Below are 26,414 nucleotides of genomic sequence, written 5' to 3' on the forward strand. Positions count from 1 at the left end.
AATCAGGTGATGGCACATGTCTAATAACCTATTATAGCAAGTTAGGTGACCTGTTGGGACCAATAAAAGCGAATACCCCTTAAAGTTGAGATTATTCAATAATAATCTAAAGTTGGGATTTATTTTTTATTTATTTTTATTATTTTTTTTAAAGAACTCCTAAAGGACATTATATATCATTAATTAAAGCCATACGACATCTACAATTGACAATCAACGATAATAAAAGTAGATCTAACAAAATCAAACAAGAATTGTTCAGGGAAGGGCTAAGAATCCAAATATATAAATATAACAATTCGACAAATTCTCGATTCGTTGTCTCATACGACTTTTTGAGTGGATCCGTCGCCGCTTCATAATTTTGTGAAAAGGAAAATTCTTTTGCTGATTTTGTAACCCGAATCCGAGCAATAATCAATCGTAGCCCCGCACAACTGGAGACCAAATTAAATGCAAATAACAACTTGTCTTTCGCAAGAGTTCGAAAAACCTTGTCTTTCGAAGGAAATCGAAAAAACCTTGTCTTTCGAAGGAGATAAATCCTTTCTTTTGAGGGAGACATTGTTATATATAACCTAATAAACAAGGAAAAAACTTGAAAGAAACAAAGATTGTGGGCTTTCCATCGGTGAAATCCGATGGAAGTACCTTCGAAATTAACAATGGAGGCTAGAGTTTAGGAAAGAGGAGACTCCCAAAGTTGGGATATTAAAAGTAAATGGGCGATAGTTGGGATTATTAAAACCAAATTTTCCTATTTTAATTGTGTATTGTTAAAAATTATAAAAAAATTAATACATTGAAAAAATATAGAAACACTTCTAACAAAATCTCTCTTGACTCACTTTTTAATTTCTATATATTATAGTAACTTAGTAAGAATTAATGATCAAAAATAAAGTTTGACATTCAAAAAACGCATGGTGCAATCAATTTTTTTCTAATAATGAAATGAAGATCCGATGAACACCCCCCCCCCCACCCCCCTCACTCTTCCTAATTTTTGACTTATTTTACATATCAGGATTAGCCGATTAAGTGATTATGAAATACCATACAAAAATTTCATTAGATTTATTAATGAGTCAAGTTGTTAGAAGCAAAGAATTTACAACTATTGATACTAGATTAAAACATAGAATGAGATCATAGAGGATTTCTACAAGTCTAACACCCATTTTATACTCGTAGTATATTTGAGGTATCTCATGAAATCTCAAAGACTCAAATTAAAAAAGGTTGGAACTATTTTACTGCATCACAGAATTTACTTAAAGCATTACAATATAAGTGGTTTTTTCTTTTTCTTTTCACAAATATTATAAGTGTAATAATACATGTTTAACATTGCTACACAAATTCTTTAATGAGAAAATCGAACTAATGGAAGCCCACAATGAATGATTTAAAATTCGATAGAGATGATGAGGCTACCTATTTGGTAAGAAGTTAGAAAAGATGATTATGAAAGGGAAAATTTGAAAAATACCAGTATTGTTCATATTTTGTATAATACCACCTTAAGTTTTTTTATTTTTTATTTTATTTTTTATTTTTTTTATTGTATATTACCACCTATTTTTCTCAAAAATCTAAAAAACTCTCACCACTTTTGCTTAACTCCCCTATATGACGTCACGGTGGATCCTACTAACCAATTTTCCTTCGAATATCACCTTTCTTCTTCCCTAATCATCCTAATTAACCAATTATATCCTCGATTTTACATTGTCATTTGGCTTGAAGAACAAATTAGCGAATAAAAACCCTAAATAACGCCTAGTAGATCTGTAATTGATATTAAAATTAGACAAAGAGTAAGAAGAAGGAAGGAGGGAGGTGAGAATCGACGGAAAAGAGAGGAACAATTGGTAGTGGGACCCACCGTGACGTCATATAGGGGAGTCATTAGATTTTTGAGAAAACTAGGTGGTAATATACAATTTAAAAAAAATGAGGTGGTATTGTACAAAATATGAACAATATATGGTAGAATTTTTAAATTTTCCTTGTGAAAATGAAATTATGAGAAATCAAAGTCCAATCCCATGATTACAATCCCCAATTCTTCTTTTTTCTTCAATTTTTTTTTTTTAAATATCACTTTCATTTGAACTTTTGAAGTGGTATTGGTAAAAAGAAAATTACAAGTTAGGGAAGAAAGTGCATTACTATGACACTAGGATGTTATTTTACTTGCACAATTGCACTAAAATTCATTTCATCAGTACCTTACTAATTAATCGTCTAACGGGTAGTCGTGAGGTTAAAGGTAGTAAAGAAAAAATGGATGTAAAAAGATAAAGGAGGAAGTGAAAACAATATGGGTGAAGGTGTGAAACATTATGTGGACCCAAGTGGAGAAATTAAAAAAAATTACTCCTGTATGAGACAAACAGTAACAATGAAATGAATTATTTTGTGCGAAAGAGAAGATACAATATTAACTAAGACAGGAAAAAACGTGAAAAAATAAAATAAAGACAAGTAGAGTGGCAAAGTGATGAGCAACAAGAAGTCAAGAACTTAGAAATTTAACTGATTATAGTCATTATACCACACATTCTTACCAACAAGTGCTTCGATTAAAGTTGTTCTAGTTTAACCTACGTCTTGGGTTTCAAACTTAGAAACACAGCAACACATTGGGAGATTATTACCCAACTCGCCTCAAATCTGATTATTACCCAACTCGCCTCAAATCTCAAACCAATCGGGGTCTAGAACTAGAAGGCTCTGATTATGAGGGAATTAAAAAAAAAAAAGAAATCACAACATAATGAATCATCCAGCGCATTATTCCCCAGCGAGAAGAGAACTACCAAAGCATAATCCATCAAGACAGAAACTCGGATGAAGATGGGGCTTCATACCTATAAAGCAAACCAAAAGATCTGTATGCAAGCAGAATTCAGATAAATCTTGGCCACATCACCCATTTGCAAGTTAGCAACCAAGTTTTAAGATATTCTGATATAACTATGACCAATATAATAGGGTTTGAGCAGCCGCTAACCACCTGAATTCCCTGCTAAAATAGTTCAGGGAGCATTACCGCAATCACAACAGCATCCAGATTTAAAACTATGCATTATATCCCCAACCCATCACCCATTAGTTAAAAAGAAAGGTGACTTTTAGTAAGTGCAGCAACTCTTGCTTTACTACTAGTCTTTCCAAACAACCAATGTCAATGATTGACAACCACTTGATCAGTCGACGACCCACAAACTCGTAACTTGCATCATATTGGTAACAATTAAACCACTCCAAGATGCTTTCAAAAAAAAAACCACTCCAAGATATACTATATAAAGGTCCCCCATTCCATCTTACCCATGAAGGTCTTTATAGTATACTTAAAAGAAAATAACTTAAAAGCTTCAGAAGCATACACACAAAACACAATTACAGATTTCACAGCTGTGAATCATGAGGGGTGAGGCAGTACAGACAGCGTCACTGTGTCAGCGAAAAAAATATTAAATCTCTGCATCAACTGCATAAATCTCAACAAATTGGTTGTGCATTGTGACAATCCAAGTATAGTTTAGCTCCTCAAAGTTATCTAAATTAAACAAATATAAACAGTTTCCTGATACTTCTTCATTCCACTACCTATGGTGATCAGCCAAACCCCTTTTGTATAGTTGGGAGTTGAGTAGCTAACTGTTGTCGCTGGAAGAGGCGGCAACATCATCCTTGTGCTTGATCATACCTGAATCAACAAGAATGGGAATCTCCGCAGCAAGCCATGGAGCAAGGCCCAAACACAGAGCATGCGCGATACCAAACCGAGGACTGAAGATGCAAAAATCCAAAGTAAATTGACAGTAGAAAAGATGTACAGTGGAAAAAAAGGAGGGAGTTTCAAAACAAATAATTTAGTACAAAAGCCATCTGAAGACCAGTAATTGCAGCATCCATGAAATACTAGCCTGGGGGGATGCATCTATTTTACTTGTTACAGAGTAAACCATTAGCAAAACATGAACAAAGCTACAAGTAAAGCAAATTGCAATCTCAAAGAATTGGGAGGTATCTTATTGCCTGCTTATTACACAATCCAAATTCTTATAAACACACACTAAATGCCTCTTTACCAGCAATGCACAATAATATAGGCAGGGCAGCAAGTGTATACAGAAGCCAGCAAAAGAAACAAAAGTCATTCTGAGAAAAGAAATCACAATTAACAAATAATTAATTCAACAATATCAAGAGGCGGGAAGGACACAAAGACACCAATTATATATGTATTTGGGCTTCAACAAGAGGCTGATGCCAACTATATCACAAGTGTAGGAGGACGCTACTCCAGAGCCTGTTCAGCAAGTTGAACCATTAGTTACCCCAGTCTTAAGAGGAAGGAGAGCTTATGCAAGCATCTCCACATCTTTTAAGTTAGAGTTGCACTTAATATTCCTAATATTGATGACCCGTGATTATATCAAATGAGGCATGAGTTACACCCTCTCCCTATATAACAAGTAGAGGACATGGAAGATGATGGGCCAAATTTTGCCACTGAGAGTGTGTTGGGATCAAAGGAAATGGAGGGAAAGGAAGGGAAGGGAAATGGAGGGAGGGAGTTTCTTTCATTTGGATAATAAATTAGGGATGAAGGGAATTGGAGGGGAGAGAAATGGAGGGACTAAATTCTAAGAAAATGATCCCTCCAACAATGGAGCGATTTGAAAGGAAAACTCATCCTTCTTCCTTCCCCTTCCTTTCCCTTCCCTCCCCTTCACCTCCCTTCCTTTCTTTTCCCTCCCTTAACATTACCCAAACAAACTGTGAATTCTACATGGATCATGCTTTGGATGAAAATAATAACTATGGCTATGCAGGCCTCGACTTTGATTAGAATGATTACATAGAAGAGGAATTTTAATAATAATGTAACTAGAAAAAGTGGCATTTTTAGGTTGCATTATCTCAAAAGATGGTGTGTTTGTGGACCTGCAAAAATTAGTGTCATAAGAAAGATGGCCTACACCAAAGAATGTACTTTATGTTCGATTTCAAAGCTAAGCTGGCTATTATGGACATTTTGTGGACAATTTTTTGAGCATTGCACCTATGACCACTATTTGAAAAAGGAGAACATTTGTGTCGACGGAAAACAATTAACATACAAAATTACAAATTGACTACACTACGTGATGTATTGTCTTTAACCAAAGGGAATGAAGGATTAAAAGTATATAGTGATGCTTCAAAAAATTGTTTAGGTTGTGTATTGATGCACACCACAAAGGTTAGTGCGTATACTTCATGACAAATGAAACGTTTGAGGTAAATTATCCCATTCATGATTTGAAGTTAGTTATCATCGTATTTGCTTTGAAAATACTTTGCCATTATATTTAAGAACGGACTTTGAAAGATTTATAATTAAAGTATAATATTTACTCAAAAGGATTTGAATATAGTTGATAAAGGAATTGATTTGGATAACTAATACCACGAGGGTAAGGCAAGTGTAGTTAACGATGTGCATAGTCGAAAGATCACCCACAAGGCAAAGAACATAGTGATTAGTGATAAACACTACAAGGATTTTGAGTGGTTCAACTTGGAAGTAGTAAAAGTGGTGGATAGTGTTTGAGAATAAGAAAGAAAAACAAGTATAGTTGACGTTGGAATTAAACAGCTACTACAACATTCTCATATTCATGAATTAAAAGTGTCTCTTAAATAGGCTACAAGATGATCAAATATTCCTGAAATAAGGCAACTTAATCCTAGAGTAGAGTTGTGCTTAGAGGGTGGCTTACCACATGCCTCAATAAGTGCCCTACAATCTTAATTGAAAACAAACTAATTTGACTAAGCCAACAACTATTCCTAGAATTAAGCTAACATACTAAGCTACTTTGAAGCACAACTATCTTCATCACACTCCCTTGCTTCGAAATTCAATAGTATTGAAGCACATCTCCTCAACTTTGTGATGCACGTCTCACCAACATACTCTTCGGACATTAGAGCACTTATCTCCATGGTGCACATAATCACCCGCCATTCTAGAACAAATTTTCTTCCACGGTCACTTCACTTGTGCCATAGATTCTTTCTTATCAGCATGAAACCTACAATTCCTAGCCATATGCCTAAATTTTTTACATTTGAAGCATTATGCCGATTTTGCCTTTCCCATATGCCAACAATTTTTTTCCACATGACTGATCTTTTGACAATTATCGCATTTTACTTTACTACCTTTCCCTTTTGAAAATGAAGATTTAGCTAGTAAAGGCCTCTCGATTATTTTTATCCATTTTCTTCCTCCCTCATTGATCTCCTTTAATCTACAGCACTAAGGGTATTGACTAACTCTACTAGGGTTATTTTGGGGGCATATATGAACCTCAAGATTCACGAAGATAAAAGTTTTGAGGTACAAGAATTTTTTTTAAAAAAAGTGATAACTAAATACAAAGAGTGATAGAGAAAGGCCAGATAATGACATGCAATATAAAGATCTAAAAAAGGTGGTTGGTGGCCAAAAATAAAGCATGATACTGTTGGTGTCAAAGTGTCTTACACGTCAGAAGGTGATAAAGAGTGAGTACAAGAGACCACAAAGAAAAGTGCAACCATTCGATATATTCAAGTGGAAATGACATTCTATATAAATGGATTATGTGATGTCAATCAATTAATCAATCAAAGCCTTAATCTCATAAGTGGTGTCGACTAAATGAACCAAAAGTGATTATTCCTTATAGTCATCCACAAAAATCTTCCTCCTACATGAACGAAAAACGATTTTGTGATATGATTACCAAGAATTAAGAATGGAAATTATCACATTTGGGCTATAGTTGATATAGTAACCAAAATTACGATGTATATCCTAAGAAATATTCAAAAGGATGGAACAATTAACATAGGTCTATGACGAAAATGAGATGATGCTTCATGGTGTTCCATAAAGTTTTGTGTCTAATCTTTGATTCGAGATTCATTCCATAAAGTATTGTGTCTAATATTGATTCGAGATTCATTTCAAACTTTTGAAATTTTTTGGAAAGAGCAATGGGAACCAAATTGTAGATGACTATTGTATTTTGTCCTACGAAAAATTATCATGTTGAGCATACTATATAGATTTTATAAGACATGTTAAGAGATTGTGTACAAGGATCATGGGAAGATTCCCTTGATTTCACTGAGTTATTGACATATCAAACATGCAAGTATTGGCATGGTACCCGTTAAAAGCCTTAAATAAATGTTAGTGTCATATACCTTTATGTTGATTAGATACTAGTGAAAATGTATAATGGCCCTAAATTAATCTTAGAAAACATTAATAAGCTTTGGGAGGATAAGATTTAATCTTCTCCACATCAACAAAAGAGTTATGCAAACTTGAAACATAGAGACGAAGAGGACTTGTACCAGTCAATGACAAAGTTTTATTAATGTTTTGCCCATGAATGAAGTAATGAAGTTTGGAGAAGATAGAAAATTAAGCCCGGAGTTTATAGGTCATTATGAGATTTTAAAGATACTAGGCAAACTAGCATTACCTATAAATTTAAGTCAGTTAATGAAGTATTTCATATCTCACAACTTAAAAAGTATATTCATAATAAATCTCAATTGCAACCTAAAAGGTTCCTAGTACTCACAATAAGGACTTGTGAACATTGCTAGTTTTATGGTTAAACCAATTGTTCGCAAACGCCTCTTACGAGGCCAAAGATGGCATGAGAAAGAATTATCATGAGCCATTTAGTGAGGTAAGTTACAGGGATGTAACTTTATTTATAAGGAGGGTTGTAATTGAGCAGATTTTGTCTTTTTCGTTCAAATTTATGTTTATTTCATCATTTATTTATGCACATTTAGCACAAAGTCAAGTTAAACAGTGCAAAAGTAGGGCATAACAAGTTATTTCTAAGCAAGTTTAGAGCAAAGATGGAAGTTTAAAGGCTTTTGAGACAAAAGTTTTTATACTCCCTCTGTTTTTTTAATTAAATCAACAATTGATTTTAAGTGTAACACTTTGAAACTTTGGAAATCCTATATACTTTTTTATTATATATCTCTCTCCTCTCATGGTCCTTTTATTCTTTTATTACTTCGTATTTCTTTCCTCTAACATCCTTCCTTCTAAATAATCAAAAGACAGCATGGCAATACAGGAAGATTGTCTTTCAAATGTATTTGGAAAGAGACATATATATAAAGGGATTGAACATTTGAAGTATCGAAGAACAAACCATGCTAAGCAATAAGCAACAATCTAACCCAAAGGTGATATACCCATCAGTTAAGGTATGGTCAAAGAATATGCCATTCACTATTTCAAAAAAAAAAAAAAAAAAAAAAAATTCAAATCATGAAGCTTTTCCTCAGAAAAAAAGAAATTTAAATCATCAAGCTTTGTACAATCACATTCATAGTACTTAAAATAATTAAACATGTACACAACATAGATCTTCCTTAGAACTAAGAAAGCCATGTAACAGGTGATTGTAAAACGGGCCATTTAGAGGTTAAGAAGGCTAATCAATTATGAGTAATGAGAATATATAAATACAAAAAGCGATTGTAGCTTTGAAGTAATTTCCACATTCAATTTAACCCCATAAAAAATATGAACCAAAATACAATGCTCCAGCCCTAGTCCACATCAACTAAAATTCTATTAAGCTAACTAAACGAATGAAGTATCCATCATAGTTAATGTCATCAAACTGATTATTCAGCCAATTGAGTAAACCAATTGCAAGTTTCTACACAAAAGTAGTATGATTCCAACCGACTGGGATACAAAAAGGATATAATCAAAATGCAAGCAGTTAATTCAGTTTCTAACTCAACATAAAGGTAAATTAGAAATCACAAACAAAACACAAACAGCTAAGAAGATTAGAGTAGATAAATGTACCAATTTTTGGCCCAAAGCGGCTTGAAATGCACAGTCAAGCAAATCTTCCCTCCTCTATACATCTACAAGATTCAGCAATTCAACACCCATCAAAACAATAACAAAGGGGACAAGAGCCTAAATATTAAAATGTTCACAATCAATTACTTAACAATCCATCAAACACCCATCAAAACAACAAAAACGAAAAGGAAGGAGAGAAAATCCCAAAAATAAAACATGATCAAAATTAAAAAAAAAAAAAAACCCAAATTTAAAATGTTCACAATCAAATCCAAAAATCCAACAAACACCCATCAATTCACAAACAAAATTGAACATGATCAAAATGAAAAACCCAAATCCAACACATACCCAAATCAATTCGCACCAAATAAAAAAAAAAAGGGTAGACAACAAAATCTAACCTTGTGAGTCTTGCCATCGAGTTCAGGAAGTTCAAGCTCAGGAGCAGTAGCAGGGTAAGTGACAGGAATATCGAATTGAAGATCAAATTCAAACTTGAGAAGATTGTGGACATACCAACACTTGCCAACCCAACGAGTGCCTTCAGGATTAGCGGCAGAAATTCGAAACCAGTCGTTGTCATTGGCTTTGTTCATGGAAGTGTAGGCGATCAACGCCTTGTATTCCTCCTTAAGACGCTGGGTCCAAGCAGCGCCGTCGCGAGGACCGGCTTTAGTGGTGAGAAGTGGGATTTTAGTGAGGGTTGATTTGGTGGTAGTGTCCCATTGCTCCATTGTTGATCAAGATCAAATTGGCCTCTCTGCTACTCTGTAAAACCAAAACCCCTTCTTTCTTTCTGTGTCCCAAGATGATGATGATATATGGTTTCGATTGGGAAATATTTCTTGCGTTTTTTGGCAGCATTTTTTCTTTTTTTTTACCTTTTAAAATGTCAAAACTTTGGTTAGCTTAGAGGAGGGAGTCCTAATACATTACTGTTAGATACAAGCAAAATTGCATAACAACCTTTTATACTACTGAAAGTTCTAATAGTACTACTTAGAATTTTTTTAACTACTACTAAGAGTCTTTTATACTGGAAGCATACATAGTAATTAGGGGATTTTGCTCCTACCAATCGGAATGCGCCACGTGGGCCAATCAGGACCTGCCAAGTGTCCCCTAGTTGGAACTGTCAGGGCTTGCCACGTGGCACGCGCTTATTTGTCCACCTTGGACCTGTTATGTCACGACATGTGGCATACTCCATGCCTAATGGAGAAACCGGCCACTCAGGCCCAACTTCCGAGGGAAGCCCAATCGGCCCTAGGTTTACCTAAACCTAGGATGGGCACGTTTCCCAAGGTTATAAATACCTCCCTTAATCCTCATTAAGGGGGAGAACAGAACAGAAACATTACGGAACACACTAATAACCGGCTGATCTCGCTAACAAAGCAGATTACCTACATTAAACACTCTCACCTAGAGAGACCTTATTACTTTAATTTCCGCATTAATTACTCCTTAATCAGGTACTAACTTGACCGTTGGAGGCGGAGCTCACAGGAGTCTCCGTTATTTTGCAGGTACAGGCGTCCGGTTCCAGTCTCGGAATTGTAACTCTCCCGCAGGACATCAGAAAACCCCGAAACACATAGTACGACTGAGAATGTTCAGTACTATTATATTACCTCTTAGGAGGCGCTTGGAATGGGGGTGATAAATTAAGGGGGTAATAAAAGTCAAACTAGGTAAATTATAGTTGATTAGAGGTATTCTTGTAGGGAGACAAGGTGTTTATGAATGAATTAAGGTTGTAGTGACATAAGGAAAAGAGAAGGGTGGAGGAAATTTTACCCTCAAAATGAGGGTAATAGGTTACCCACCCTCCCCCTAGTGTAACCTATTAATAGTTCCCTTTCTTCACCTATCAACACACCATCACAACATAAATCTTCTTATAATCACATCATCACTAGCTCCCCTTCTCCTATGTTTACTTTAATTTTGCTTAGTTTGACTTTTATTACCCCTTAATTTAATACTCCCAATCCAAGCGCCCCCTTAGTTGTTTCCTTGTTTGTTTTGGTTAATATCCTTAGAGAAACACTCATATTCTCTATGGCTTAACTTGTTGCAAGCACGACAAATAACCAAATTACCCTCACAGTCTTTACCAAGGTGATCATTCTTACATCTTTTATAGAAATAACGCCTCTGTGCTCTATTGCTTCCCTGGTTAAAGTTCTTAGCTACTCCATTAAAGTTTCTTCCACCCTAACAGTTGTTGTTGTAGAAGTTATTGTTGTGGTGGAAGTTATTACTGTTATTGTGGTTGTACTTCTGCTTCTTAAAGTTGTTCTGGTTACCTTAATGATTTCCAAAGTCCTGTCCTATCTCCTTTCTCTTGTCCTTCCCTTCTTCTCAACTAACTCCTTCTTTTTCTTCAACTCTAAAGCGTAGAGGTGTGCAGACCTTCCATAGACCTCATCCAAAGTATCAAACACTTGTCCACACAACTTAAGTTGAAGATCAGTTGTCAATACACTCTCGAACTTTCTAGCTTTTGCTTTTTCAATAGCAACAGATACCTTAGCAAACCTCGATAACTCAATGAACTTTATATAGTACTTAGTCATTGACATCTCTCCCATTGCTAAGTTACAAAACTCTTTAGTTTTTTGTTTCTGTAGGAAACTAGGGTAGAACGTATCCTTAATCTTCTCCTGAAACATAGTCCAGTTGAAACTAGGTAGTGCCTTAATGGTAGCTTCATTTTGCCGCCACCAAAGGTCAGCTTCACCCCTCAGATAGTAAGTAGCACAACCAACTTTCGAGGCTTCTGGGCATCCTACCGTCTCGAATAATTTTTCAAACTTCCTTAACCAATTCTCTAACACAGTGGGGTCAGGTTCACCTTGGTATGTTTAGGGGTGTACAAAAACTGGACCGGACCTGAAACCGGACCTGAACCGACCTGATCCGGACCGGACCTGACCCGGACCTGTTGATTCAGGTCCGGTCCCGGTCCTTAAAAATCAAGGTTCCCGGTTCCGGTCCGGACCCGGTCTAAACCCGGGGTTTTCAGGTCCGGACCTGAAACCCGGAAAAATTGTATTTTAAAAAAAAAAAAAAAAAAAAAAAATTCAAAAATCAAAATAACGCTGCTGCTTGAGTGACGCTTCAGTTCTCTTTCATTTCATTCTAACCCTAACAAACAGGCTGTCTCCCCCTCTCCCTCACGCAGTCACGCTCACTGTCTCCAGTCTCAGCCCAACGCGGCAACGCCCACCGCCGACACCTCCTGCCTTCCTCACTCTCTCAGGCGAAGCCCAGGCGCCCACCGACCACCGCATGAGACAGCTACTGCGCGATTTTCCATTTCTCCGGTAAGTTATTTTTTTTTTAATGTAAATCTAAATTATCTAATTATGTTTGGGTATTTTGTATTCGAAATAATGAATTAAGTGTTAGAATTTATATGTTTATTCATGTTTCAATTGCTTATAATGATTATTTGATGTTTGCATGTTGAATTTCTTTTTTTTACTTCAATGTTTTCGAATTTATGTTTTTTCTTTTTTGGTTTATTTTCGAATTTCTTTCGAATTTATGTTTTTTTTTTTGGTTTTTTTTTAGTTTAAAGTTTAGGGTTTTAGGGTTTAATGTTTAGAATTGATAACAAGTATGGTTTATCTTCGAATTTATGTTTTTTTTTTTGGTTTTTTTTAGTTTAAAGTTTAGGGTTTTAGGGTTTAATAAAATCAGAAGAGCAGAGAAAGTAGTGATTAGATTGTAAACATCTAGTAGTCTAGTGTTTATCTAGTACTTTGCATTGACCTTTGGCATGGCTTCAAATTGAATAGTTGATTTTATGCATTCGGATGCATAAATTCTATGTTATTAGTCATTATATAAGCGTTGTTGCATAAACTTATCATTGCAGAAAAATGCACTGGTTGAGAAATAGCAGATCTATAAATATTGGTCTGAATTCCTTACAATTTAGCACCAATTCTTCAGGAGTTTGAGTAAATTCTGACATATAATATGGGAACATGAATAATGTCTGAATTTCTATGTTATTTCTATGTTCGGTGTCACCTAAATTTATCACTGCAGTTATGGGGAAGAAATGCGAAGGCTGTAAAATTGCGGAGAATTATAATTATTGGTTTGAACTTCCTGCAACAAAACACCAATTCTTCAAGGTCATGTATGGCGATTTTGAGCACCAAATGGTAGGAAAATATGTTATGAAAGCAACTGCACTTATATTATTAATATATATTAGCTCACTTGATTGAATTTTTTGGTGAACATTTCTTGCAGAATATTCCTCAGAAGTTCATGGAGTGTTTCAAGGAGAAACTCTCCCCGTGGTGTACACTTATAGCGCCAAGTAAACACAAATGGAAAATCAGACTCTCGAGTACATATGATGAAAGGCCATTGGTGTTTACAGATGGATGGAAACAGTTTGTTCGTGACAATGGAGTGGAAACAAATGACTTCTTAGTGTTCCGTTTTGTTGGAGACTCCTCGTTTGAGGTGTCAGTGTTTGACAAGAGTGGTTGCGAGAAAGAGGGTTGTCACTTTTCCATTAATTCCAATTCAATCTCAAGAAGATTCTCTTGTACAAGTAATCTCCACATCAACCATGGTAGTGTGGCTAAAGAAGAAATTGAGATTTGTGACTCATCATCAGAGGATTATTCTTTGTGGAAGGAAGACGAAGAAGAGACTGAGGATGTAAGTCATGTAATAACGAAAGAAAAGAGGGAGAGAAGAGGAAGCTCAAGTGAAGGTAATACAAACTAGTCATTCCTCATTAGAGTTTGTCTATAATTTGAATTCATGTATGTATTACTGTATTATAATTTGATGGCCATGATGCAGGAAAATTTCCTCAAAGCCAAAAGTACTTCATATCGAATAGGCGGGATCTTAAACCTGGAGAAAAGAAAAGGGCTTCCAAGATGGCAGAGTGTTATAGGCGCAGCATGAAGGATAATAAGAGAGTGTTTCCTGTGTTTCAGATAGCCAAAAGTACTTCATATCGAATTTATGTTTTTTTTTTTGGTATTTTTGGTGTTTGAGAATTGGGACTTTATACTTTTATAGACTTTATGTAGTTTTGTACTTTTGTGATTAATAATTTTGGTTTGTATGTAATTATTTAATTATGCAACAGGTCTAAAAATCACAAAACAGGTCCATACGCAGGTCCATATGCAGGTCCAACAAGTTTTTTATTAAAAAAAATAAAAAAAAAATGAAAAAATCACAAAACAGGTCCATTCAGGTCCAAACCTGGACCGGACCTGATTTTTCAGGTCTAGCCCGGAACCGGACCTGTTAATTCAGGTCCGGTCCCCGGTCCTCATAATTACCCAATTCAGGTCCCCGGTCCAAACAGGTCCGGTCCAGGTCCAGTCCGGTTTTGGATCGGTGTACACCCCTAGGTATGTTGGTGGTTTGCTTTGAGCAACCTTTTTAAATAGCTCACCCTGAGTATCCCCGTTAGTAGACGAGTTTCTTGTCAATTGTTGAGCCACTGCAGCTAGTTGCCTCACTACTTCACTCAACTCATTTCCTCCATTGTTATTATCTCCACTAGCTCCTGCCATCTTTCATCTCCTGAATTAAAACAAAAGAGATCTCTATTAATTAAGGTTATGGTTAGCTCTCACATTTAACTCCTATCCTATTTAAATTGCAACAAGCATGCATACATATATAATTTAAATTACTAATTTAAGGTTGCAAGAATCACAACTCTCAACTTGTAGCTTAATCAACTTGTTTTTGATTGCTGACCAACCATTGATTAATAAAGCATAACAATAACAAATAAAATAATTCCCATGATTCCCAGAGTTTGAAATGGAAGATTGGGGTATTTGAGTAAGAAATGGATAAGTGGAGTGGTATAGTAAGAAATGGATTATTTGGCAACGAAACGGATTATTTGGCAAGAAATGAATAGTAAATTTTATTAATGATTAAGGAAATGACTGGAAATAAAATGAGTTGAATAACCTACGCAAAATCAATAGGTTTATTGGCTCACAGTGGCCATGCCACTTATTACTCTATTAGAAAAGAAATAACTATAATACCAGAAATAAAATCTAGAAATCCTATGAAGAATTGGAACTCTGGGATTAAATTCAAGGTCATCGTCATCTTCCATAGGCTCAGGTGTCTCAGGCTCCTGTTTAAATTGGAAAAACTCCTCCTCCTCATCATCATCAGAAGAAATGTAAATAATAACTGGTGATGGGGGTGGATTCGGATTAGGAATCTCCATAATGGAACTATCTATATAATGGTTGCTCTCTTCCATTAGTTCTCCTTCCTCTTGCCCTCCATTTGCCCCTGGTTGGTGTACTTGTGATGGTGAAGTACTCCCAGATTGATGACTTGATGAAGGGGAATTATTCCCTGTTTGGTATCCTAAACATAATAATTTGGGTATGGAATATGCAAACAGTCACAATGACACTTTTCAACTTCAACAAGGTAGGAAATGAAATATTTGTAATCAGGGTACCATTTTCCGTAGTAATTATTGGGTTTTACAGTGCGCGAGCACCGTGCGGAACCAAAACCCGCCCCGGACCACATGCATAATTGATACAACTAATAAATAAACATGCAATTAATAAACCAATAAACACATAAGAGAGAGAGAGAGAGAGATAGAGAGAGAGAGAGAGAGAGAGAGAGAGAGAGAGAGAGAAGGTGTAGACACCTAAAAATGTCTCCCTAAAACCAAACCCGATGATGAACAACCTTTCACTGCCATTATTGGTCAGGTCAAGTATTTAATTTTGGGAGTGCCTAAAACCCACATTCAGTCAAACATAGCCTGCAAATCAGTCAATAGATCCGTCCAAACATTTATTCAAACATAGTCCAATTCACATTTCAGCCCAAACCCTTTTTAATCCATTTCGTTATTTATTAATTAAGCCCGATTAATAAATAATATCACGTACTTAATGATTAAGAAATAGGGTTAAAATGAATTTGGACGGAAATCTAGAAAACAGATTTGCCGTGTCACGACAGAAATGTCACACCACGACAATTCCTGCCGTGTCACGTCAAAGAAATGTCACGCCACGGCAATTCCTGCCGTTTCATGTGAAATTGCGCCGTGTCACGGAAAATTCTCTCGTGACGCGGCAATTTTTAGGTTTTCCTCCGTGCCGCATTTCTATTCTAGGGTTTCGTGCTTCCCCTTCACATTTTTTCTATAAATACGAGGCTGATTTCTCAGTTTCGAGGCACCAAAAATCATTCTCTCTTTCTCTCCTATGCTCTAGCCTAAACACTAGCCTACCCTATTCTTCCACCATACATCCTTTAAGAACTCCCCGGAGTCCATACTTTACCCGAGGTTCTAAACTTAAGCCAAGGCGTGAAATGTAGAACTGTTTGAGGTTTTGGCCCCAAGTCAACTCTAGTTTAATTTAATAATTTAATTTCCATTATTATTTATTATTTTCCTTGAAGTTACTAACAATTTATTCATGATGTAGCGATTTAAAGAAGCACGGAACGTGGGTAATTAATCACTTAATTACTCTTATTGCTAGTATCATGATCAGGTCTATTATTATGATTTGATTTTACTAACGTTATTATGGCTGAATTGCTTCCAAGGTTAATGATGATTTTATTATTGTAATGATCACCATATTGCATGTTTAAAGGGAACATGTAATTGAATATAACGCCAAATAAGATAATTTGGACGACTAGTTTAGGTTCCTTTTTAATCTTGTTGTTAATTGAAGTGATCATAATATTTTAGAATAATATGTTGCATTAACATTCAACCAATTTAGCCTAATATAGTTTGGAGCAAATTAAATCTTTGTTTATATGCCTTTGAGATCGCAGGAATTACTTTTCACAACATGAATCGAGTAGAGGCCGATATGGGCGAATGTGACTCCATGACTCACTTCGTACCATCATCCCCGATCCTCCTTTCGTGGTTCTGAACCATATGGAGTCAGTAATCTCATGGATTATGAATGGGGTGTAACCTTCACGGGTCAATCGTTGTTGCCTTTCGTTGTCCCTTAATCGTGGTTGCCTTAAATGATCCGTGAATGATTTACAAGTTCCTTAAAAACTTGTTGGCGGCTCCCTACTTTGCTTTGTCCCTAATCGTATGTTAATTCCCACTTCCTATGAGTGCTAAGCATATTCACAACATGCTTAACGTAGGCGCGCTTTGAATGACGGTTACAGAAGGGAAAGACCATCTTACCCTTGAAGCGTGCTTCACCCGAACACGAGCACGACCCTCGGAGAGCTCTAGACACGCACGCGCAAATCCTCCTCCTTCGCACACCCACGTGCCGAACAAGGTTTATATCTTAGTGCTTAGATGAGACCAAACCAAACTTTGGAGTTTTACGAACTCTGAGGTTTTCTCACGCTTATGGGAGATGCCTTTTTGAGTTCTACCTAAAGTGTATAAATTCCTAACCTTGGTATTTATAGGCAAAACTTTTCCATTTCCCAAAATATTCTTTCCATGCGGGAGAAGTGGTAAAGTGAGAAAATAAGCTTTTAATTTAATTCGAAACTAAATTAATTAAGCTAAGTAATAGTCAAACCACAAGTGTTAACATAAGGGAGGGAGTAGGTGAGGACCACAAGGGGAGGACCACAACTCCCCTTGCTCCCTAAGCAAACAACCAGCCCCAACAATATGCGGCCAGCTAGCGGGTTGCGTTGGGCACTAAGGTTGCCTTGCTGGTGCCTGGTCCCTCGGCTGGGCCTGCTATGCTAGCCCATGGAACGCTAGCCCACAACAGCAAGCCACACATTAATGCGGGCTGCTTGTTGCAGTGGCCGCTACTATGCCATGATGCGAGGCTCGGTGTTAGCAATAGTCAGCGAGGCCTGCTTGCATGCTTACGAGCTAGCGTTTCTAGCTAGGCCTACTCGCATATTTGCGGGCTAGCACTTCTAGCTAGTGTGCTCGGCCAGCTCGCCTAGCCAGGACACATGCATGGATGTTAGGCTTGCGGCTTAAGCACGTACATGGCTAGCAGCCTTGCTAGTCTAGCCCTCGCATGGCTTAGGCCATTGCAAAGCTAGGGCTTTGCGTGTTGACTTGTTGTTTGACTTATTTTATCGTCTCGTTGATTCCTTGAATCGACTCGACGTTCGACGCTCGGTTTCGACGCTCTAAGCTCGGAATTCGACGTCTGAGTTCATATAATCCTTATTGATGTATTTAATCCTTCAAATTAATTCGTCGCCATAATTCGGTTACACGATTGGGTATAGTCTAGAGCAAGCTGTAAGATTAACTATATTAATCTTACTGATCGGAAGTGGCCTCCAGCTAGACAATCCTATCACTTGACTTCACTGAATAATAAGCTTTCATAATTAATTCCGAACCTTCTATTGGAATAATACACTTGTTTGAAGGACACCATTCCTTTCAATCTACTACTTTTCCTTCCGGACAAGTGTGCTGTATGTGTATTGCCCTTTTCCTATGTCACTTAATGCCTCTTATTGAACTATAAGGTAAGATTCATCGTTATCCTTATTACGTCCAGAAGTGTTTCTCAAAATTTCGAGTTCGGCTGTCAAGTACAGATGATATCTAAAATCCATCTGAGCACGACCATGCATATTCACAGTCTCGCTCTTTGAGAGGCCTTGTAAACAACAAAGACATATTTCCTATTGTTAATAGGAGAACATTCCCACTCTTGCATTGTCAAGCTTCCTTTACTAAAAGGCCTAGCCGCCTGAGTGTTGCCTTTATAGTCCCCTTTTATGGCAGACATTTGACAACATCAAAACAGACTAGTACTTAAACAAGAGAACTTACAATACTCATGGATGAGGAAAGAGGTACCAATAGCCATAATGAATAATATACTTATGACGATTATTAAATCTCTTAAAGTATTCTCATAGGTCGATCTGGTATAGTTCTAAACTTATACCTTTGCAAATGATTTATGACATTCATGTCCTTGTAGCATAAGAAACAGTGGTATAAATCATACTACACACTAATCTCACATGGTCATTAGTCGTCCAATCCTTCAAATGACCTTGATTAGGAATAATTTCGATATGATATTCAATGTTCTTTCTTTATCCAAGACATTGTCTTGATACCCTATTTTAAATATTGTCAAATTGAATGGACTCATTATTTAATTCTAAACCTCAATTAAATAGACATGGAATAATAATTTTGCAAAAATTAAAATTACTCCATAAATGAATGGTTAACTTAGTGTTTTACATCAAGATCTCCAAAACTTAATTAAAACACATGAACAGGGAAATTAGAGCCACTATCCAACGATCCTAATTCCCATTGCCTCGACGTGCTTGTTGTGTTTCACTTGAGGCATGTTTGACCTTTGCAAATCTTGTTTTCACCTCCGGCATACCACTCCCTGATCATGTGAAATTGTCTCATGACATGTTTGACCTTTTGATGTTCCCTAGACTCCCTGGCTCAAGCAATAGCCCCATTGTTGTCACAATACAAGTCTATTGGTCCCTTGATTGAGGGCACAACACCAAGTTCATCGACGAACTTACGAATCCAAACTGCCTCTTTAGCTACTTCCGAAGCTGCTAAGTATTCAACTTCAATTGTAGAATCTGTAGTCGTGCTTTGCTTAGCACTTTTCTAACTGAATGCTCCTCCATTTAGACAGAATATGTACCCTGATTGCGACTTGAAGTCATCTCGCGTCGGTATAACCATCAACAACCATGCCCTTACTTCCACCATAGACCAGACATTTATTGTTGTTCCTTTCATGTACTTTAGGATATTTTTTGCTGCAATCCAATGTGCTTCTCCAAGGTCTGATTGGTATTGGTTCGTAGCACTCAAGGCGTACGATACATTCGGCCTTGTACATATCATGGCGTACATGTTCGATCCAATAAGAAAAGCATATGGAATCTGATTCATTCTCTCTCGCTCATCAGGTGTCTTCGGACTCTGACTCTTGCTAAGAGTTATGCCATGAGACATGGGTAGGTGGCCTCTCTTGGTTTCCACCATATTGAATCGTGCCAGTACCTTATCAATATAAGTACTTTGGCTTAATCCAATCATCTGCTTAAATCTATCCCGATAGATCTTGAACCCTAAAATGTAATGTGCCTCTCCCAAGTCCTTCATTGAAAAACACTTTCCAAGCTAAGTCTTTACAACCTCCAGCATTGGAATACTGTTTCCAATGAGCAATATGTCATCGGCATAAAAGACCAGGAATGCGATGCCATTCCCACTGACCTTCTTGTAAACATAAGACTCATTTGGATTCTTGGTAAAGCCAAACTTACTGATTGCTTCATCAAATCGCAAATTCCAACTCCTAATAGCTTGCTTTAATCCATAAATAGATTTCTTAAGCTTTCATACCTTCCCAACGTTGTTTGGAACCACAAAACCTTCGGGTTGTGTCATGTACACAGTTTCTTCCAAAATCCCATTAAGTAAGGCGATTTTGACATCCATTTGCCATATTTCGTAATCGTAATATGCGGCAATCGCTAGGATAATCTGGACAGACTTAAGAATCACGACTGGTGAAAAGATTTCAACATAATCAATGCCGTGAATTTTCCTATAACCTTTTGCCACCAATCTAGCTTGGTAAACATATACATTTCCTTCTTTGTCAGTTTTTATCTTGAAAATCCATTTGTAACCGATAGGTGTGTAACCTTCGGGCAAATCAACTAAGTCCCAAACTTGATTTTCAAAGATGGAGTCCATCTCGGATTTCATGGCCTCTAGCCATTTAGTAAAGTTGGGGCTCGTCATAACTTGCTTGTATGTCACTGACTTATCACCATCCATACCTAGGATTTCTTGATTCTCAGTTAACACGACACCAAGTTATCTGTCTGGTTGAGATCTTGGCCTTTGTGACCTACATAGGGTGATAGCTTAAGCATTAACATTGTCGGTTTGACTTTGACTTTTATCAACAAGCGCTTCCAAAGCCCTTTGATTGTTGGGTTCCTTTTGTTGCTCATCCTTTTTCCTCCCACTTGTCATTTTGGAAAGGTGATTCTTTTCCAAAAAGACACCATCTTGAGCAACAAATACTTTGTTCTCAGATTGGTTGTAGAAGTAATACCCCTTTATTCTTTTGGATACCCCACAAAGAAACATTTGTCAGATTGTGGTGCAAGCTTGTCAAATATGAGTCTCTTGACATATGCTTCGCAACCCTAAATCTTTAGAAAAGAAAATCGCGGAGGTTTCTTCGTCCATAATTCATATGGAGTCTTTTTTACAGCTTTTGACGGAGCGCGGTTCAGTGTTAGTGCCGCGGTTTGAAGTGCATGTCCCCAAAAAGAAATAGGAAGAGAGTGGTTAGACCCATCATGGATTGAATCATGTCTGTTCCGAGGTTTTCTGTGTCCCTTGGGAGAGTTACAACTTCGAGGCTGGAACCACGCGCCTGTACTTGCAAGATAACAGAGACTCCTTGGGTAGGGAGCTCCGCCTCCAACGATCAAGTTAGTAGATGAAGGAGTTGTAAAGCAGAATGTAAATAGGTGCCAGATGCTAGGACGGGTCTAGCAGGCGGTACCGTGTGGTGTGTGATTGTCTTGGGATTTGTATAATCCGAGTGTTTCTTGTGAACAGTCTCTCCCTCATAAATGAGCATTTATGACCGTATTTATAGCCTTGGGAAGCGTGCCAGGTTCTAGGGTTTTGGCCAACCCTAAGACTGACTGGGCTTTCTTGGGAATTGGGCCCAATCTATTACCTGTTTAGGCAAGGTTGAGAGGGACACATGGCGCAACATAGGAGGTCCATGGTGGACCAATGGAAGCGTGCCACGTGGCAGGTCCTGATAAGCCCAACTGGGTGACACTTGTCAGGCCCTGATTGGTCCACGTGGCGAGAGGTGGATTAAGGGAAAATCCCCCTAATCATTTTCCCCTCACAGGTGGCACGTGTGACCTGTGGTAAGCGTCGTCCAATGAGGAGACGACAGGTGTCGACGGATAGCTTGGCCGAGAATTTTCCCGCCCAAGTTTTTGAATTTGAATGCTCTTCTGTTCATTCTCTCCGTATAAATAGGGTTGGTCAACAAGTCTTTAGTTAACATTTGTTCACTTTGTTTTGAGAAAGAGATCTCTCGGACCCCAGCTTTTTGCGATTTTACGGAGCAGTCGTACCCCGCCGCTTACTTTCTTCTCGGGCGCCTACTTCCAGTCTACTTTAACTTTCGACTTCAGGTAAACATCCATTCTTTGAATCTTTTTCCTCTTTTTATTTTACAAAGTATGGTGTCTCAAGGACACTCGGCACGACCTAGGTTGTCGATTAGTCGGTCACCGGGGACGGCTGAATCCAGGACTAGGAGTGCCGACTCCACTTTTCTAGGACCACCCTTGTCCTTTGCACAACATCCGACTGTTTCCATGTCTGTGCAGGACATCATGGCAAGAATCAAGACTACTGGCCGAATAACCAACTCAGACGACTCTTATACACATTATGACCTTCCTGATCACAGATCGGGTACCCCAAGTACACCTGGCGACTCAATCTTACGTGACTCTGGGGAGTCGTCTCCTGAGAAGGATGCGGTCCCTGCTGGACCCTCTCAAACCCAAAACAAAACTGAGGAGTCGCCTTCTGAAACAGAGGCGGCACCAACCGAACCTTTGCAACCCAATGACTCGTCGGACTCTAGCGACGAGTCGGACGCCACTAGCGAGAGCCAGAACTCTCTCGACTCTGAAGAGATGTATTCTAGGATTCACACAGCTAGAGAGTCTTTAAGTGTGCGATGGGGGAGAACTGGGCCGAGCCCATGGCATCCTACCGAGACTTTTACGCCCCTTATTTTCACCATGTGCCTGAAGGGAGGCGGAAGGTCATGATAGAGAGATTTAGAGAGTTGATCTCCAAGCATGTAATGGGGGATGACTACTTAGTGTCAGTCTCCGATAGAGAAGATACTGTAGTTTGGCCGACTGGTTCCAGCTATGGGGACCAGTGCTTTGGTTGTTATGAGGCGGCTATTAAGGCCGACCTTCGATTTCCTCTTCACCCGGCCGTCGAGGCCATTTTAGACGGATACCAGATTGGGTTGTGGCAGCTGGCCCCCAATTCCTGGTTCAACATACTCGGCTATGTGGCCGGGTGCAAAATGCATGAAGTGGACGCCAGTTTCGAGGCGTTTGCTCAAATGAATTACCTTAGTCGGACTCCAAAAGTAACAGGATCCGGCTGGTATCAGCTGACATCCCATAGGGGATATGCCATGGCACAGGGTAAGGAGAACAAGTGGAAGGACTGGCGAACCACCTTCTACATTATCACTTGCCCTGACAAAGCCAAGAATGCTAAGTACAATAGGTGGAATAGGGATTCACCCTTCCTAGCCAGCAAAGACCTGCCGCCTGTTCCTTCCAAGGCCAAGCGCGAGATTTTAGACGCTGGCTTGTTTAAGGTTGACGTTCAGGCGGACCCTGAATCAAGGAAGAAAGTTTTTGTTCCCTAACAATATGTTCCCAAATACAACTGGTTGTATGATGGGACGTACTTGGCCGCCTGTGGGCTAAGTACCGAGATGTCTGAAGGTAGCTATCCGCCTGTTTCCCATACTGACTTAGTCACTTGTCTATTTTTCTAATTCTTGATTTCTTGATGCAGCTAAAGCAATGGAGAAGGTCTCTGCTTCGAAAAAGGCGGAATCACAGTACCGCTTGGCGGTTTTGGGCAAACGCCCAACTAAGGAGTCGCCAGCCAACAAGCCGGCTGGGGTAAGACTTCATGATTGAATCCAATATCTTTATCTCTTGCTTTTTAGTGAACCCTACTGACCGACTGTGATGTTTTCTTGTAGGACCGGTCGACCCCTCAACCGCCTCCCGAGAAGGCCAGAAAGCAGGCGGGAGGGGACGCGAGCACCCCTCTTCGTCCCCGAAAGCATGTGGCGACCAAACATGGGTCGTCCCCTGCTGCCAACTTCCCTTTAGAGAAGGGAAGGCAACAGGAAAAGGACAAACTTCTTGCCGAGAAAAACAAGGAGAAGGCGCCTGATGGTAAGTTTGTTTACACAACTTTGAGAACTTCTTCAAGTTTGCCAGTCGGATATTAATCATCCGCCACCTGTTGCAGGCGATCATCGTTCTCGGCCAGACCTTGTTGCCATAGCAAAGACTATGCTGCAGGCGGTCCCTTCTCAAGAGAAGGAAACAGTTAGAGGGTTCGACACCCTTAACCTAGACGGCATCGTTGCCCTGTTGGCCGAGGTATTCTTTAAGCCTTCACAAACTCTGCTTCACTTTTGAGAGACGAACCTTTAGCTGACCGACTATTCTTTTGTTTTTGATTAGTCTATGCTGCGAGTGCACGATCTCCGTCGGCCCATCCAAGAAAAGAACAAAGAGGTAAAGTTTGCCAAAGAGCACGCTGCCTCCACCATGGACAAGGCCATGTTTTCTATTTTTCAAAATGAAGTCTTGACGAATGACATATTGCTTGCACAGGCGGCTGCGAATCAGCAAGTCAAGGATGATCTGGAGGCGGCCAAAGAGAAAATAAAGGAGCTCAAGCTCAAAGTCTCTAAGAACCAGGGGAAGGCCGACGCCCATGACAAGGCTGTGAAGGCGGCGGAGGACCCGAAAACCAGCAATGCCCGCCTGAAGCAGCGCCTGGCCAACCAGGAAAAGCAACTGGCCCAAAAATATAAGTCGAGGTTCGAAGAGGAGAAAAGGGCCCTGGTCGCTGACATGATGGAGGATTGTAGCGCCATTATGAAAATGACCCGGGACTGCCTCTATCCAAACGCCGACTATTCAACATGGGGGAACCAGTTTGCCGCTTGCACTCAAGAGCATGACGAGGCGGTCATGGGGGGAGGCGACGGTCAGGAAGGGTCCGAGTCTTCTTCTTCTTCTGAAGAGGAAGTGGCGGTTGTTGGGGCTGAAGGGGAGTCTTCAAAAAAGGCGCCTGAACAGGAGACTGTTCAGAGCAATCAAGTGTCCCCTCCCCAGCAAGAGAAGGCGGCTGCTGAAGGCGAGGTCCCTCCCACTGTTTAAGCTTTTCTGTCTTCAAACTTGATCTAGCCTGCGTACCGTGTATTTATGTAACCTTACCCGGCCAGGGGGCCAGGGATTCTGAATATTTTCCAGCTTGTCTGGCTTTAATTTGACATGAATTGGCGACTGTTGAGTCGTCTTTTGCTGTTACATAAGCTGTTTTTCGATTTTTTTATTTTTGTTGAATTTGCCAAACATTTTGCACTTCGCAACTTAATAGCCGCTTGTATGGCACATCCATGTTAAACTTTTAAGCTAAGATGTTGCACCTTGATGCCGACTGCCCTTGCCCCTGGACGACTAGGTTACTTCTTGAAAAGAGAGTAATTAGTCGGCCATAGACAGACGGACTCTAGTAGCAAACATAACTAGCCTTAATTGAAATGCACTTAGTCACAATGGTAAGGTACCGACTGAATTAACCAACTTATAGTGCATTTCAAGACACAGGGGTTTGCCTAGTTCTTAGAGAACAATCGGCTAGTCACTGTTTTATCGATTGTCACAAGCCCCTTAGTATGTTTACGAGAGACATAGTAGGTGCTATCACATCCAGTCGGACACCGAGAGGTCCTTCTAGATTTCTCAGATTCATTTAGTATTTTTTAGCAGGAATGTTTGTTTGAGTGCCTTTTTGCCAAAGACCAGGCGGACTGCTTAAACTTTTTAGGATTCCGGACCAAGTATGGGAGGACAACTATGGTTTAACTATGGCGTTAACCAATTGTGGCTGCTCTTAATCCTGAGTAGTAGAGGTATCAGTCGTCAATGGCCGACTAATCCCCTTGATTCGTCAATTTTTGTTGACAATTAACTCAGGGGGCGCCTCCTGTATCTATCCCAAGTAATACAGGCGGCTATCCGACGCAGATGTCAACTGCTGACACTTATGTAAGTGTCGAGTTATCCTTGTCTCAAAACGGACGTTGTCCTTGTGGATAGCCGTATAGGGGCCGTGTAAGTAATTTATAGAGCATTATTCCACCCAAATGGGAGCTGCTCTCTGCGAAGAATCTCATCCAAATGGCATGTCGTCGGACGCCTGCTATTTATTAGGACAGGTCGTATTAATTTAAAAACTAAGCGTAATCAAGCGGCTAGGTGCCTGGGTTGATTAGCCGTATGGTGGGCAAACAGGCGTGCCCTTTAGTAAGCATGTGCTGGAGGGTATCCGCCTGTCTTGAGACAATCGGAGTGTACTCCTTTTTGAAACATGTAAAAAGAGGATAAACTTGGAATCTTTCATTAATAAACTTTAATTGATTACATCAAAAGTAATATTTTTTCAGATTGTCTACATTCCAAGTCCTAGGTAGGGGTCGGCCCTCTGGAGTTTCCAGACGGTAGGTGCCGTCCCTGACCTCCTCATAGATTCGGTAGGGTCCTTCCCAGTTAGGAGTTAGTTTTCCCAACTCATTGGCCCTGCCGACTGATTCCATCTTCCTTAGTA

At 39.0% G+C, this 26,414-nt stretch overlaps 3 protein-coding genes across 3 annotated transcripts; 2 read left to right on the forward strand and 1 right to left on the reverse strand.

The window, feature by feature from the left end:
* Window positions 1-3,335: 3,335 nt before the first annotated feature.
* On the reverse strand, window positions 3,336-9,782 carry LOC110690007 (ubiquitin-fold modifier-conjugating enzyme 1-like). Its single transcript, XM_021866831.1, has 3 exons — window positions 9,319-9,782; window positions 8,912-8,973; window positions 3,336-3,804 (listed from the first exon to the last, which is right to left on the reverse strand). The coding sequence occupies exons 1-3, from the start codon at window positions 9,649-9,651 to the stop codon at window positions 3,669-3,671; spliced, it is 531 nt and encodes a 176-aa protein (XP_021722523.1). The 5' UTR covers window positions 9,652-9,782; the 3' UTR covers window positions 3,336-3,668.
* Window positions 9,783-13,325: 3,543 nt separating this feature from the next.
* On the forward strand, window positions 13,326-13,997 carry LOC110690071. Its single transcript, XM_021866897.1, has 3 exons — window positions 13,326-13,338; window positions 13,380-13,667; window positions 13,760-13,997. The coding sequence occupies exons 1-3, from the start codon at window positions 13,326-13,328 to the stop codon at window positions 13,957-13,959; spliced, it is 501 nt and encodes a 166-aa protein (XP_021722589.1). The 3' UTR covers window positions 13,960-13,997.
* An 8,354-nt stretch (window positions 13,998-22,351) lies between these two features.
* LOC110690072 (nucleolar and coiled-body phosphoprotein 1-like) lies at window positions 22,352-24,964 on the forward strand. Its single transcript, XM_021866898.1, has 3 exons — window positions 22,352-22,697; window positions 23,574-23,683; window positions 24,413-24,964. Exons 1-3 carry the CDS (start codon window positions 22,352-22,354, stop codon window positions 24,962-24,964), a joined length of 1,008 nt encoding a protein of 335 aa, XP_021722590.1.
* Window positions 24,965-26,414: the final 1,450 nt, after the last annotated feature.

This window comes from Chenopodium quinoa, unplaced genomic scaffold, assembly GCF_001683475.1.
Source record: "Chenopodium quinoa cultivar QQ74 unplaced genomic scaffold, ASM168347v1, whole genome shotgun sequence".
Classification (NCBI taxonomy): Eukaryota; Viridiplantae; Streptophyta; class Magnoliopsida; order Caryophyllales; family Amaranthaceae; genus Chenopodium; species Chenopodium quinoa.

Coding starts and splice junctions, on each gene's coding strand:
- LOC110690072 (XM_021866898.1), top strand. CDS start 22,352: ATGGCAAGAATCAAGACTACTGGCCGAATAACCAACTCAGACGACTCT. Junction 22,698..23,573: donor CACAGCTAGAGAGTCTTTAA/GTGTGCGATGGG, acceptor TTCTTGATGCAG/CTAAAGCAATGGAGAAGGTC. Junction 23,684..24,412: donor CAGCCAACAAGCCGGCTGGG/GTAAGACTTCAT, acceptor TTGCTTGCACAG/GCGGCTGCGAATCAGCAAGT.
- LOC110690007 (XM_021866831.1), bottom strand. CDS start 9,651: ATGGAGCAATGGGACACTACCACCAAATCAACCCTCACTAAAATCCCA. Junction 8,974..9,318: donor TCGATGGCAAGACTCACAAG/GTTAGATTTTGT, acceptor TGAATCTTGTAG/ATGTATAGAGGAGGGAAGAT. Junction 3,805..8,911: donor CCGCTTTGGGCCAAAAATTG/GTACATTTATCT, acceptor TTGCATCTTCAG/TCCTCGGTTTGGTATCGCGC.
- LOC110690071 (XM_021866897.1), top strand. Junction 13,668..13,759: donor AAGAGGAAGCTCAAGTGAAG/GTAATACAAACT, acceptor GCCATGATGCAG/GAAAATTTCCTCAAAGCCAA.